The 14,886-nt window shown below is 38.9% G+C and overlaps 1 protein-coding gene across 9 annotated transcripts in view; it reads left to right on the top strand.

Moving 5' to 3' along the window:
• sv (paired box protein shaven) overlaps positions 1 to 14,886 on the top strand; it is a 68,139-nt gene that overhangs the window by 29,343 nt on the left and 23,910 nt on the right. For 7 of the 9 annotated variants that reach the window (XM_089847597.1, XM_089847604.1, XM_089847596.1 and 4 more), the window contains exons 4-5: positions 9,956 to 10,121; positions 14,183 to 14,380. In XM_089847597.1, coding sequence (XP_089703723.1) covers positions 9,956 to 10,121; positions 14,183 to 14,380 — 364 coding nt within the window. Of the gene's footprint in view, positions 1 to 5,934; positions 7,646 to 7,993; positions 8,497 to 9,955; positions 10,122 to 14,182; positions 14,381 to 14,886 lie in introns of those variants that run through there. The other 2 variants (XM_089847602.1, XM_089847601.1) reach the window with 2 other exon arrangements.

Below are 14,886 nucleotides of genomic sequence, written 5' to 3' on the forward strand. Positions count from 1 at the left end.
CTTGAAATAAAAACGATAAAGGATTTGAACCCGAGGCCCTTCTCCATCTTTACGCATCTTTTAATCTCTACCCAAATAAACAACTGGAATGGAAGCGAGAGAGAGAGAGAGAGAAAGAGCGGGAAAACACGCGGCGCGGTCCTTGTATTAGTTACGCGTGGCTGCCTATGGCTGGTTCCCCCTTTTCCTCACCTGCCCCACGGGAGATGGCGTTTCTAGCTTGGCTATGACGTCAGACTCGTATCTCCCTAGAAACGTACACTCCTATCTGTGTCTCTGCACGACACGATGCGACTTATACAACCTGAGAACAATGCCTTATCAGAAACGGGACTAAAAATCATCTCAACTTGTTGAAGATGGCAACACCAAACGTTGCTTACACACTATCCGAGAAAGTAGAATTTTTACCTGAGTTCTAGTCCCATTATAGATAAAGGTGCCATTCTGAGACGTTAGAAATAACTTCGATAACATGTTAACTTGTCGCGAACCTAGAAAAGAACGCGGGTAAACGACAGTACAGGTTTATAGTTAAGGTATAAAGGCATTTTGGGGAATATAAGGGGGATTTGATCTACTCTTATAAGCCTTTCAATTTGCTGGCGACATTTTGCCTAGGAAGGTTTATTAACGGTAGCTCCCCGTTCTTAATAAGAAGCCATTTTGAACTCCTCCTCCCCGTGCCAAAAGGGCCTCTCTCTATATGTCTTGGGAGACGACGGTTTTAATTATCCCCGTCTTTCGTAATCACGTAGCTGCCACCGAACAAGATATGGTGTCGCGTTTTGCCAGCCTGCGCGAGATAGAATAAGACGAGCTCTTTAGGGACTCCTCCAAACAACCAATCCGTAGCTAGCGCATAAACCAGGAGCTTTTTATCTAACTGGTTAACGACGTGGTACGTACGAATAGAAACTACATAATTTATGCAAGAAAATTATTCCAAGTTTCTCTCGTTTCAATTGATCGTGTTAGGGTTAAGGTTTTGAATTCAATCTAAACAACACTGAATCCACTAGAGACTACGATATAGTAACACTATAGCCTAGCTTTGACTCTATTTTGGCCTATTTGATTGCAAATCAAACGGCTACGTAGCCACGAACCGGGAAAAGCTGTTCCTTTTTTTCATTCCCCCTAATACTGAAAAGAGCATCTAGCATTCATTTATTATATGGAAACGGTGGCGCGAGCTTGGCTCCCAGAATGGAACCGAGGAGAAAGAATGAAGCTGCATACTTCTTTCTGATACACGACTCCTCTAGCATACAAAATAGACCCGGGCTAGCTCAATGTATAAGTTCAATCTTATAATAAGTTTTGAAAAGCTTATCCGGTTGAAGCATTCTTTGTGGTGGTATAGCTCTTTGATTTTTTTTCGGGGGTTATATTTTTGAATGGAGGTACTCGATGTATACTAGACCCTAGATATACTTCTAGCAGCGAGTCTATTTCTACGACGTAAACTCTGTTAGAGCTGGATCGGTCCTTTTTTCAACAACAGGGAAGTTAAGTCTATGGTCAATGGAACTTGTTATGGGTTTTAGAGTTGGTTTGGAATTCTTATATACAGTTTCCCTAAGTTAAACTGAGTTCCTCTTTTGGGGGTAATCGAATAAGAAAGTTTTTAATTCTTTTAATTGAATATTTAGATGTTGATTTTAATATTAAAATTTAAAGAATTATCTATTAATTTGTCATAGCTATAAAAGATTTATGTAAAAAATTTGTAACATTTTTATACCTACAAAGTGTGCTAGGAAATCCAGAAAACATGCCTTTACTCACTAAATTAAATAAAACTTAATTAATAAACTCATCTTCACACTTAAACTAATCAGGACGATCTGATAAACCTGATACTGAAATTACACCTCATGCAATACATCACTTCAAACCTAATGACAACTCATGAAGAGATACAAATCTATATACAGACTGAATGATAAACGTCATACCTCATTAAACAAATACGAGAAGAAGAAAAAAATCCCAAAACATTTTATGGACAACCCCCTTGAAATGGGGATGGTCTCTCAAACTCCGAATACAATACCCGAAGTTGATTTTGAAAAAGTATAACCTACAGCTTCCTTGAGCGAAAAAGTCACTTCAAAGGTGTCCCGTGATGTACTCTACTGAGTCTCTATGCAAAAGGTAGAATCTGTTACAGAATTTAGCATCCACTATATAAGTTATAAGAAGTTTATAGTCTAGGCCAGGTTACCAAGGTATATAAAGTGGTTTGATTTATAATTCAATATTACAAAGAGAACTTGGACTATTGTCGACGGTGTGGTACTACAGACAGAGCTTTTTAAAACTTCCCAAAAAAGAGGGGGAAACTTTTATACATAAACCTATAGGTCTATTGAGTTCCGACGAGTTTTAGAATTTAGAGCCACTATGAGCATTTTTAAACGCACAATGACACTCCAATATATAGCAGACACGTTATTGTATAGTTAGGGATACCAAAACCTAACGTACCCTAGCTTGCAAATAAGGAAAATAATATCCTCTAGTTTCTTTTGGAGTTTTTTTCCAAAGGAAAAAAATATATAAAACCATTTTCTTTTTTTTTGGGTCTAAAGGTCTATTTTTGTGCTTGGTATCATTGCCTTTACTTGAAAAACCGAATTAGGCACGGGTGATTTTGTTAAAATTGTATTTTTAACCATTTTGAAAGATAGGTAGGTACTTGAGATTTGTATGCGCCGCCGCGGAATGTCTGTCGTTATATACTCTTTGTGTTATTGTGGTTTGATATACTTGAATGAACAAAAATGTTTTTTTTTGTAAGTTTCATAAATATATGGATGAAGTATTATTTCTTAATTATTTAAAATTCAAAAAAATGTTAGACGGAAATTTAAGAAAATGTTAGACAAAAATTCAAAAAAATGTTAGACGAAAATTCAAAAAAATATTGGACAAAAATTCAAAAAAATATTGGACAAAAATTCAAAAAAATATTAGACAAAAATTCAAAAAAATGTTAGACGAAAATTCAAAAAAAATATTAGACAAAAATTCAAAAAAATGTTAGACGAAAATTCAAAAAAAATATTAGACAAAAATTCAAAAAAATGTTAGACGAAAATTCAAAAAAAAATAGACAAAAATTCAAAAAAATATTAGACAAAAATTCAAAAAAATGTTAGACGAAAATTCAAAAAAAAAATATTGGACAAAAATTCAAAAAAATGTTAGACGAAAATTCAAAAAAATGTTAGACGAAAATTCAAAAAAAATATTGGACAAAAATTCAAAAAAAATATTGGACAAAAATTCAAAAAAATGTTAGACGAAAATTCAAAAAAAAAATATTGGACAAAAATTCAAAAAACTGTTAGACGAAAATTCAAAAAAATATTGGACAAAAATTCAAAAAAATGTTACACGAAAATTCAAAAAAAATATTGGACAAAAATTCAAAAAAATATTAGACGAAGATTCAAAAAAATATTAAACAAAAATTCAAAAAAAATATTAGACAAAAATTCGAAATAATATTAGACAAAAATTCGAAATAATATTAGACGAAAAATCAAAATAATATTAGACGAAAATTCAAAAAAATATTAGACGAAAATTCAAAAAAATATTAGACGAAAATTCAAAAAATATTTGACGAAAATTCAAAAAATATTTGACGAAAATTCAAAAAATATTTGACGAAAATTCAGAAAAATATTAGACGAAAATTCAGAAAAACATTAGACGAAAATTCAAAAAATATTAGACGAAAATTCAAAAAATATTAGACGAAAATTCAAAAAATATTAGACGAAAATTCAATACCCGACTTGAAACCGTACAATATTTATTATCTCTTGATATAAATCCCCCTCCCCCCAAAAAGAAAAAGATGAGGAAATCCACGATAGAAAAATGCGTATCAAAGTCTAGATATTTCAATAAAGTCACGTCAAAAAAGTCAATATTTTCATCTCACCAAAAAAAAAAACTTTATATAAATTCCACGCCCCATATCATAACCTAGAAGATGATGAATATGAAACTGATTATATTTCTTTTTTCCTTCCATATTTCTTTCACATATATAAGAACAATATCTTCTCTATGACAAATTGCATTTTACCCCTCTTTGGACCCTCCAATCATTCCCGTTATTCCAAAAGTAAAAAAAAAATACTAGGGCTATAGTTCTGACCCGCTCTTCTTAGATGAAGTAAAAAGAAGAAGTAAGAGAAAGAAATGAGAGGAGAGGAGAGTAGAGCAGAGGGGAGGAAAGGTAGGGTGGGGTTTGGTATGAGACTCCGATTTCTCCATGGCCGTGCCGCATCGCTGGACCGTAAAATGTGTCGAGCGCAGCGGCGATCGCGGCCGACCGTAGCCAGAGAGCCACGCGCTCGAGCTATACTGAAAATATAACCAGAGAATCTCCCAAAAAACGTAAAAATCCAACACGATTCTGAAGGACTTCAATATAAAAGCGAAATATAGGCCTAGTACACACTCCTTTCCGATTTCTCGTTTTAACCAGCGTTCACTTCTCACATGAATATTACACCTTTCAACTTTAGGTCTTGGATCATGAAATTTGTTTTCAAACATTATAACAGAAATATATGAAACTTCTCTTCGAGAGAAGTGTACCGTGCACAAAGCGGGCGCGGTAATTGTAACATGATCTTCCCAACATCCCCTAACATTTGGAGCAAGGTTACTAAACCGAATTAAAGCTTAAATATTTGGCAAGGCGCATGCCCTCGTGGATTTTCGCCCCACATCAAGACAATCAAGGTTTGTGGGTTGATTGCTGAGGATTTAGTAAACACCAAACAGTTATAGAATTCACCCTAGCACGGTGCGATGCCCATCTGAAGTTTGATGAGCAGGAGAGCAAACAAAAAGGGTGAGCGTCAGCCTGGGAAGAATCATGTTACATAACTAAAGTATTAAGACGATAAAGAGTGACATCCTTCTTCAATTACACCCTTCGGATAATAAGTAATATTTCAATATTCTTGTTAGGATTTAATCAATTCTTTAGTTACGCATCTGGGAAATGGATAAAACCTTAGTAAAACCTCCTTCGTTCTGTTTTTGTGGATGATATGATAGAGTTATGATGAGGTTCTGTCACTATATGTCAATATTACCAAGTCCCTCTGGGGATACGACAATTCCGTTATAAAACAGACGTTGAAATTAGTTATTGGAGAAAAATGATTTATATATTTCTTTTAAGTTTATAAATGTCTAATTAAAAATGATTGAGATAACAACAACACCGCGGGTCTAATTCATCACTTAAAAATTCATTAAACAGCAATTAGTCATTCATTTTGAGTATATAATTTTAAACACTGGTTTTTGACATTTTTAAAGACACCACCCTTATTTATAATGAGTTTATCATGATAATATAACTAGTTTTTATGCAAAAGCAGTTACAAAAATCGTTGCTATTAATTTAGTAAAGAGTGCCTGTATAAATGTTCCAACAGTATTCACCAAAGTGCGAGGGTTTAGTCCAACTCGTAGGGGCTCAGATTGGGACATAACGAGAAATGCGTGAATGATTTTTTTCATACAACAACAATACTTTTAAACAAAACTTAACTCCACTGCCTAACTTTTATTATTAAATGCTATTAAATATCGTTTTAGCTCCTTTTTAATGATATTAATACAGACATTTTTCCCTCGTGACATTTTTTTACCTGGTGTAATTTTTAAAAGAGTGAATGAATGAATGAATGAAGAGCGCCCTCGGAGAAGATTATAATCCTTTTTATATTAATTATTTTTCTCGCTAATAGGTTTATTGCTCGCGAGTTGCTAAAAATAATAGGAATAAGGGAGAGTGAGTGGACTCTCAGACTAAAACGTGACTGTCTGTCCACACCCACCGCGATTACAAAACTTAACAATTCAATCAAGCGAAGTCCCCGAACCCTCTATGGAGAGTAAAATTCCAAAAGCTAGACACGAAATTTCTATTCTAAGGGATATCGTCTGTAGTAGTGCATGGAAAAACACGTTGGTTACAGTAAAATAATAAACAAAATCCACGAGTGTTTTTGGCGAAATATAACGGGGGAAAAGTGAGAAAGACGTAAGCGTCGTAGCGCTTAACGGGAGGATATATTTCAAGCTTTAGAATGGAGTGGTTGTTGAGGAGGCGATCTGATGCTGGCCGAGAGAAGGAGCTAGTGTGAAAATTTGCTTACTCTCTCGTCAAAATAGAGCGGATAAAGCTGATGCGGAAGAAAGGAGAAAGGAGAAAGAGGAGAGAGAGAGTGGATAGCGGAGGAAAAGAGAGAGAGAGAGGCTCCGGAGGAAGAGAAGGATGAGGGAGGGTCGGGGATGAGTCGGAGAACCAATCATCCGGTAGCAACGTCGCGCGTCTGTCACCGCTAACGGAGACGCCCTCTGCGAAGCGAGCCAAGGCGCCGAGCCTAAGGCTCCAACGTACACTCCTAGCCCTAGACTCCCAGAGAAAGATGTAGGGACTAAAGTCTGAAGCCGAGTCTTGTCGGCGTCACGCATCACGTGACCCTGGAAGGCTCAATAGGAAGATGGCGGGCGGTCGGAGCTTTTTCGACTTCCAGATGATTTCGGACTTTTTTTTTTCTTCTTTTCTCCCTCTTCCCTTTTTTTCTTCCGCAAAAATCTCCGTCGGTTCCTTCCCTCCTTTTGACTTCTTCCGCCCCCCTTTTTGACTTTTCTTCCCCCCTTGGAGTGCGGCTTTCCCTCGCTATCGAGAAGCTGGTTGTAAGCCTATACCGTTTCGCTTTCGTTCTCGCCGCGCTTACAATACTAGCGACGGGTTACCCGGGCGATTTCAACGATGGCACTACGCTAATATAGATCAGTCGCTACTTCGCGCTTCGCCACCGCCGATCCGATTAGTTAAGCTCAATTATAACCGGCTCTAAACTACTCGTCGAGCAACGGGCCAAAAATTCCCACAGTCTTCAGACTCTTCGTTTACCTAGAAGCAACCTCGCTAACGTTCGCTTCCTCCCACTTTTTACCAACTTTTTCACCAAAAATTTCGTCCTCAAAAAAGTAATAAATGAAAAACAATAAGATTCGAGACTGAGATAATAATAAGAGTCAACGAATAGGGGATGGTAATTGTTTGGAAGAAGAGCGCCGATATTTAAATAACCTCGAATTAGAGCCAACTTTTGAATATATTCTAAGATCTACGGGGAGAGGAAGGGTTAATTTTTTTTTTTTCAAATCCGGCGAAGATGAGTCTAGATTGGAAATCTCAAACTGAACGAAAGATAACGAAAAGAAGAGACAATCGGTGAAAAAGGTTTCGTCGAGTACGGCGAGGCGTATAACTCTAAAGTGTGTCGAATTATAAGTTCGCGTCGCGGAGTTAATTACGACTGGGACGAAAGAGCGGAGGGATCGGGCCAAAGATCTCCGGAACGACGCGACGGACATCGTAGCCCGACGGCATCCCCCGAAACGTCGGCGCTACTCCATCGCGGAAGCGTCGCCTACCAATCGAACCACGAGCGCGTTATAGCCCAGGCGGGACCGGTACCGGTCCTACCATACATCTGCAATTGCCTCGGCGGCGAAAGATCACCGGTCATGGATCTCACCACGGCCTATCGCTACAACGCTAGCATGATGGAATACTACTCATGTAAGCTTTGCCCGAAATTAGTCCAATTTCATCGTTAACCCTATCGACCCATTCCACTCTCGTATACCGGTAATCCGGCGCTAACCGTATAGCCAAAACGCCACGGCGGATCCATACTTCCGAAATGCATCGCTTCCCAAGCGCGGCTTGAATGCGACTCCGACACGTCCCCTAATTAAATTCCCCCCTTCCCTTTTTAGTTCTTTTTGTTTCAAAAATGGCTAAACTTAAAATCTAAACGCTAAGCGTGTTTGCGTACGTGTCATCTCTCCTTAATGACACAATTACCAAGTTAAGCACGTTTCGCTTCTGGCCTAATTGAAAAGCCAAGCATTATCGTTTCCCAATAGCCAGTCCGGCTTCAAAAGGTCTTTTTAAAGTCGGAGAAGCGAGCGGACCCTTCTCGCGTACCGACACAGGCTCGCTCCGCTTGACCAAAAAAGAGAGATGAGAGACAGGAGCGTGTCCAGCGTGGTGGTACTTAAGCCTGGACGGAGAGAGAGAGAGAGACGCGGAGAGATAACAGGGTTAACTTCGGCCCCTCCCAGTTAGGGCTTTATTCGGAGATTCGCTGACCGACGGCGATTTCACTATTTCACGCGGCTCTCGTCGGGGTCACTCATGCATTAAGATCGACCAAGAGGAATCTTCACCTTTAAGCGTCAACTATAACTCGAGCGGAACCGAAGCGCGCGAGGAACAAACACATCGCGCTTAGTCGCGTGAACGCGCGCGTCAAACACAGGTTTCTAAAAATTTCTATTGGTTTCGTTATATTATTATGAAGGACTTTCTTCCATTGGCCTACTATAACTACTTTCTCGACGTACGATATCGGATTTCAAAACTTGGTATTACGTTTAAATGTAAAAGCATGTTGCAACTCATTTACACAATTTCACTTTTTAACCGAAGCAATAATTTTATCGATAAACCTAAAATTGACAAATTTGCACGTATAGCTCAACTAAAATGTAAGCGTTCACCATCTTCATATTAGAATATTGGTCGTTAAAGAAGGTAGTAGAACTGTTTGACGCATTACGACCTAGGCCTAGTTCCATCCTACCTTTTGACACAAACATTCGATAGGGAAAACCACATGACAAAACACCGCGAATACACACAGACACGCGACCATGGCGCGAGAAAGCGTGGGAGTACTAGCGGTATATATTAATAATCGTATTATCATTTAATGGTTTTTTAACGCACAGCCGGCTGTTACGCCTGGTTAGTGTTTTAGGATGGCATGGCGGCTAGGGGTGATATAATAACAGTACCTACCCCGTATAAGAGAATGCACGCGAGGTTGCCCCAATGTCCAGGTGTAGAGTAGATGAAGTGTCGTGCACCGTGACCGCGTGATTCACGAGGGTTTAAAAAGAGGACGGTCTATGTCTGAACAAAGTGGATGAGCTATAGAGATGAACGTACCACATCCATGTCACACCCTGAACTGTCTTAGCTAGGAGAAACCTTTGCAACCCATATTAAACTGTGTATTTACAATTTTGATTTTTACCTTCAATCGTTCTTAGCGCAAACTAATTGTAAAATCATTTGAAACTATAATAGTCATGAATGAGTTTGAAGAAATTCGTATTGAAATTTTAAGTAAAGTTTAAAGGACTGCTTGCTCAAAAAGGCATCAGTCAAAAAAGAAGTAGAGAAGAAAAAAATGTTATATAAAATGCAAGTTGAGGGGGAGAAAAATCGACCAATGCCCTCAATTTCACATCCTTGGTATATTTCTTTCTGGCACGGGAAGGTCAGGCGGGAAGGTGTTCGGTCGGCGGAGCATTGCGCCGTGGTTCCCAAAGCGAAGCGTTCTATCAAAGGCCACCAGACTAGAATCAATTAAAGAAGGCCAAATCCCCGAGTGTACGCCCCGAAGCGATATTATAGACCGGCAAAGAAGAAAAACCATTCCTCTTCTTCCCTTCTTCTTTTTTCTTATTTCGATTTTTTTTTTAACTTAGGTCGGGAATCTCTCAAATATATGCTCCTTGGTGTTAAAGGGTTACAGTACTAAATTGTTAGAGACCTTCATCAAAGTTTTTATCATAGCGATGATTATGATACAATAATTTGTTCGAAATTAAGTTACGGTTTAAGTTCATGTCCGAACAAATTGAATTTGAGTGATGTACGCAAACTTCAGGAATTATTTAAATACGATGTTGAAAACGCAAACGCGGCTTTATATGCAATAATGTCACGGATTTAGCAAAGCTTCCAATGCACTAATTTAAGTGTTGTTATTATTGAAAGTATCCTAACCATATTTTGTTTTTGGTTTAATAATAGGTCACGGCGGGGTCAACCAACTTGGTGGCGTATTTGTCAACGGTAGGCCTTTGCCGGACGTTGTCCGGTCTCGGATCGTCGATCTGGCGCACCAGGGTGTCCGTCCCTGCGACATCAGCCGTCAACTGCGAGTGTCGCACGGCTGCGTCTCAAAAATACTCGGCAGGTAAGACAAATGAAACATACATATCTAAGATCCAACGTAATTTAAATTCAAAGAAACTCTCCGCGTGCATGTGAAACTTTAACTGCATGTATCCCAAATCTGTTTCTATACTTTAACCACTACAAAAACAAACAAAGAGACTGTTTGTTTCGTTATATAATTAACCAGTGTAAACGCCCTCAAATTATTACCAAGAAAAACTATACATTTAAAGAGAAAATAACTTTTTTCTAAGCCTACATACTTTTTCAATGTCAAACTCATAAACATACATAACTCGTATATAGCGTACAAGCGACAGATTGCGTATTTTAAACCCCTCAGTTCAGTTTAAAAAGCGGATCATGAAGGGCGGTGGAAACAAAAACATTTATTCTAAATTCTACAGCCCGTAAAGAATCGTTTCTCGATTAGTCAATGAACGCGTGTTTTAATCTCTCATGCCTCGTCACCGAAGGGCACCCCATGGTATACCACTACAGGCATCACAGTACCGAATCCACCCCTCGGGGTAGTAACGTAACTCTCCCTCCATTATGATTAAAGGAATCTGACTTTCAAATTGGGGTATATGTATAGCTGCATTCGAACTAAAATGACCTTTAACCTTGCCGTATACTATTAAGCAATGATTAATTGTCAGACTGCCGAGAGGTTTATTTCAGATAGACAGAGGAATTACCGGCTAACGAAAATAAAACAAATCTGTTTGATATTAGATTGATTTAGAAACATTTTGGTAATCATAATGCTACGGATGGTTAAGCCTAAATCAGTGTATTCCCCTGCATAGTGTATTTATACGAGGATTTCTTATTTCGTTACGATCAAATGAGCAACCGAAACTATTAACAAATCAGCGAACCGTATCAATATCAACAAATACCTAACTATAGGATTGCCTAAGCGCGCGTGTATGGCCTAGTTTCCGTGATGTATCATTGATATATTTTTAAATTTGTCATCTTAATGGGTTTAATATATTGAAAACGCGTGCTATGCAATAAGGGTTAACGAAGCAAATAATTTTAAAATCACTTACCTATTGCGGTTTAGCTTATTTGAAGGGAAAATATGGGATGTAATTTAACTTGGGAACGGTCTCACGTACCGAAATTTCACGCAGAAGCTAAAAATAAAACGATTTTTATAAAAATATATAGTTCAGAGCTTCGGCTAAAATAAGATAAACATATATGTTAAAACCAAACAAGCTGCAGTTTCGAAAATGATCATTTTACAAACTTTCACTTCATTTAAGTTAAGATATGTTCCATAAGTTTGTCACTGGTTAATGAGAGCTTGTCATGAAGTGACGTAGGTCATAGATTCTGGTGAGGCGCTGTCAAAGGCTTAATACAGACTAAATAGGAAGATGGACTGCAAAGCCGAGTGTAGTCATTTCTCGAACAAGCTCTCAGTAAGTCTCTAGCATAACCAAGTATAGGTTAATTCATACTTATGGAACATATCTTATAAACTTATGGCTCTTTAACTTATATTAAACCCATTGAGGAATGTAGAGGTCCAGATTTCTATTTATATTCGCATTAAGAAAGACATCAATTCAGTTTCTTCATATCAGCGTACTTGATTCGTTTTCGAGTACATGGTCTAATGCGTAGTTTGAAAAAAAGCTTCCCCGCATAGCTGGTGATTCCAAGCAATGCCGCAATAAAAAACAACATTCAGAAGGCAGAAAAGTCGCCTCTTCCCCATAATTGATGCCATTGCCTTCATAGAAATCTGGACGCAACTACTTCCCCCTCCATTTATACCGATTATTCAGTCGTTCGAATGCTCTCCGGAAAATGCTCATCATTCACTACAGAGCCAACCGAATTCTGTTTGCCTTCCAAATCGCATTTCTAAATAACCAGTCAGCCTAGCTTTATAATCTCATTTCCAACGTGTGCAATAAATATATTCATTCCTTAAAAAGTATGTTTCCAACCCAGAACCCACTTAAGACCCAAGAACGTATGAAAACCCCAAACTTTGTACGCGTTACGTGGGTTAATTTATGTCTATTTCATATGAACATAGATAAATTACCATTATACCTCCCCATAATCGTTACACGCCAATCACACCTAACTGGAGCTATAAAATTGAATAACATCGTCATTGTGACATAGCACGTACCGCTATTTATTCCATGATATTACTTAGTATCCGTTTTTTTAAACATTAAGGACAATGCTAAAGACTACCGGAAAGAGGCTAGGCGTGTTCAAAAGCGCTTAAACGGCTTCTCGCGTGATGTCATTCTGTATGTACCAAAAGCCTCGAGAAGAATCCGTGGAGAGAAAAAAAATTCCCCAGCCATTAACTAATCATTTGGCTTGCCCCTTCTTCCTCTGATTCTTAATCGACCATTAATTTTTTGACAAAGTCGTCACGATTACGTCCGATAACCACGCGCCGGGTTATCTGGTGTAATAATATTACCTATGGCGCTAGGTCTAGTTAGGGACAAAGGCTTACAACGAAGCAGACCAGAGAAGTGACGTAACTCGAATGATGACTATTGCTATTGACGGATAGCCAGTTTTACTATAGAAGAGGGCAACAGTGTTTTACGTGGTACGTTGGGGGACGTACGAGGTTTTAAACGAGCGTTATGGGAGGCCGAGCTAAGGCCATGTGCTACGGCGCGGCCGCTACCAAAACATGGTTGTATGGCGGGAAACGTTACGTACAAGGGAGAGTGAAAGAGAATGAAATGCGCCTGGACGCGTGGCTTCTTACACCCGCCATAGCCGCAGACTGTCGACCCTCGTTTTCGTTCAGGGTTGGAAAGTTGATAGAAGCTAAGATTGAAAGCGGCGGCGTGGGTTGCTTGTGTGCGTGTTGGAAGATTTTCCCCCGCGTTCAAACACGCACAGAAATCTCCCTCGCCTAAACTTCTACAAGCCATCTCTTTCCCTCGGAAAGGACCTATTCCCACTGGACCTTATAGTTCTTCAGAGCACTGCCCTTCGATCCACTCTTTAAGCCTATACACTTTCCTATTTTAGAGAGGTTGTGACATAAAAAATGCTTCCAATTTTAATTAAGAACCCTTCTTGTACATGTATTGTATGTAATTTAGGCGAATTTATTTGAGTTCTAATAAGAGCAAACCACCACCACCTTTTATGTCCTATTTTCACCTCGGGTTACACTTAAGAGCCGTGTCAATTACCGCGTCTTTAAGGGAGACCCAGTAACTTCGCGTTGGTATAAACTTTAGACGGAGAAACTAGGCATATAGAGGTTAGGTTAGAACGAGCTGCTGCCGCGCCAGAATGACGAACGAAGTAAAAGCGCCTATCCGTCGCGAGTCATCGAAATCTGAAGAAACCGAACCACTCGGAGAATGTAGTAAACCATTTGTCAGAAGACTGAGAGGGGGAAAATTAGAAGGATGAATTAGAGGGCTACGAGCATTCCTTCGGGAGGACCCGGGGACGGGGCTTTCCCAGTGACCTCTTAATGTTCCGCGCGCCGATCTTGACCATTCTTTCCGCACATGGGATCTTTTTCGGCTCCGACACAACAAGCTCGTGTTACCCTCGACGCTTAATACCCAACTATGTCTTTGTGCCTTTGCCGAAAATGTCTATCCACGAAAAATAAGATATATGTTTTTTTCTCTCTCGTGTATAGCAGTATCCATATAATGAGGTTCGAGGCCCCGGTTTTGTAACTAACCACACGCATGTTCATTCTTGTAAATAGATCTATTTTAAGAGTTTTGTAAACGGGGATCGTCAGTTTAAGTTGACAGCCAAATAGAGTGACGGGAATATTAGCTTTAACTTTGCGCCATACTGAAAACTGGCATTGACTACCTAATAATACTTAGAGAAAGTTAGCCGGGCATTGTCCGGAAATAGGCTATATGCCGACAGACATTCGGACAGATCGAATAGACTGATGAGCCTAGATTGTTGTTCATTCCGCCCAGATAAAAGTCTCAAGGTTTTTTTTTATATATAGGATATGTTGTTACGAATTCTTCTACAATCTCACGCGTATTGTTTACAAAGTATCTAAATGATGTCTTTTATTTTTAGGTACTACGAGACTGGGTCAATAAAACCAGGAGTCATCGGTGGTAGCAAACCAAAGGTGGCGACCCCGAAAGTGGTCGACGCCATAGCCAATTATAAAAAACAAAATCCCACCATGTTTGCCTGGGAAATTCGCGATCGGCTTTTAGCAGACGGCATCTGTGATCAAGACAACATACCCAGTGTCAGCTCCATTAACAGGTAAGATTCTTTTATACATTTTTTTCTAAAACGAAATAAGGCTACATTATAAAGAGGCGCCCACCACTACCCCATGTAAAAAGCAGACTAGACAAGGAAACCCTAAAAAAAATGTTTAACCTCCCACGAAGCCAAATCTCAATTTCAAAGAAGACGCCAACAGAGGGATTTTAAAGACTATACTTCCTTCAAACAACCCCTGTATTTATTACCGCGTTTTAAACGATGGTAATGGTTAATTAGTACCAATAATCTCACCGGGGAAACTTTAACGACGTAAGACCTGGGTGTACCATTCGAATAAAAATTCAGAAGTTGACAATGATTGCATGATATTTACGTTTGTTGAGTTCTTATGGCTGCAGTATAGTTTATTGAAAGCTTACAACTGAAGAAAAGCAGTCATAAACTTGGCCTCCTTTACTTTTTAAGTCTACATCCTCTGACATTTAGTATAATATAGTCAACTTCGCAAAGAGTAGAGTACTTGGTAGGCGCATTAGCCA

This window comes from Phalangium opilio, unplaced genomic scaffold (genome assembly GCF_054372755.1).
Source record: "Phalangium opilio isolate 3A_F unplaced genomic scaffold, DU_Popi_V2 ptg000082l_1, whole genome shotgun sequence".
NCBI classification, from domain to species: domain Eukaryota; kingdom Metazoa; phylum Arthropoda; class Arachnida; order Opiliones; family Phalangiidae; genus Phalangium; species Phalangium opilio.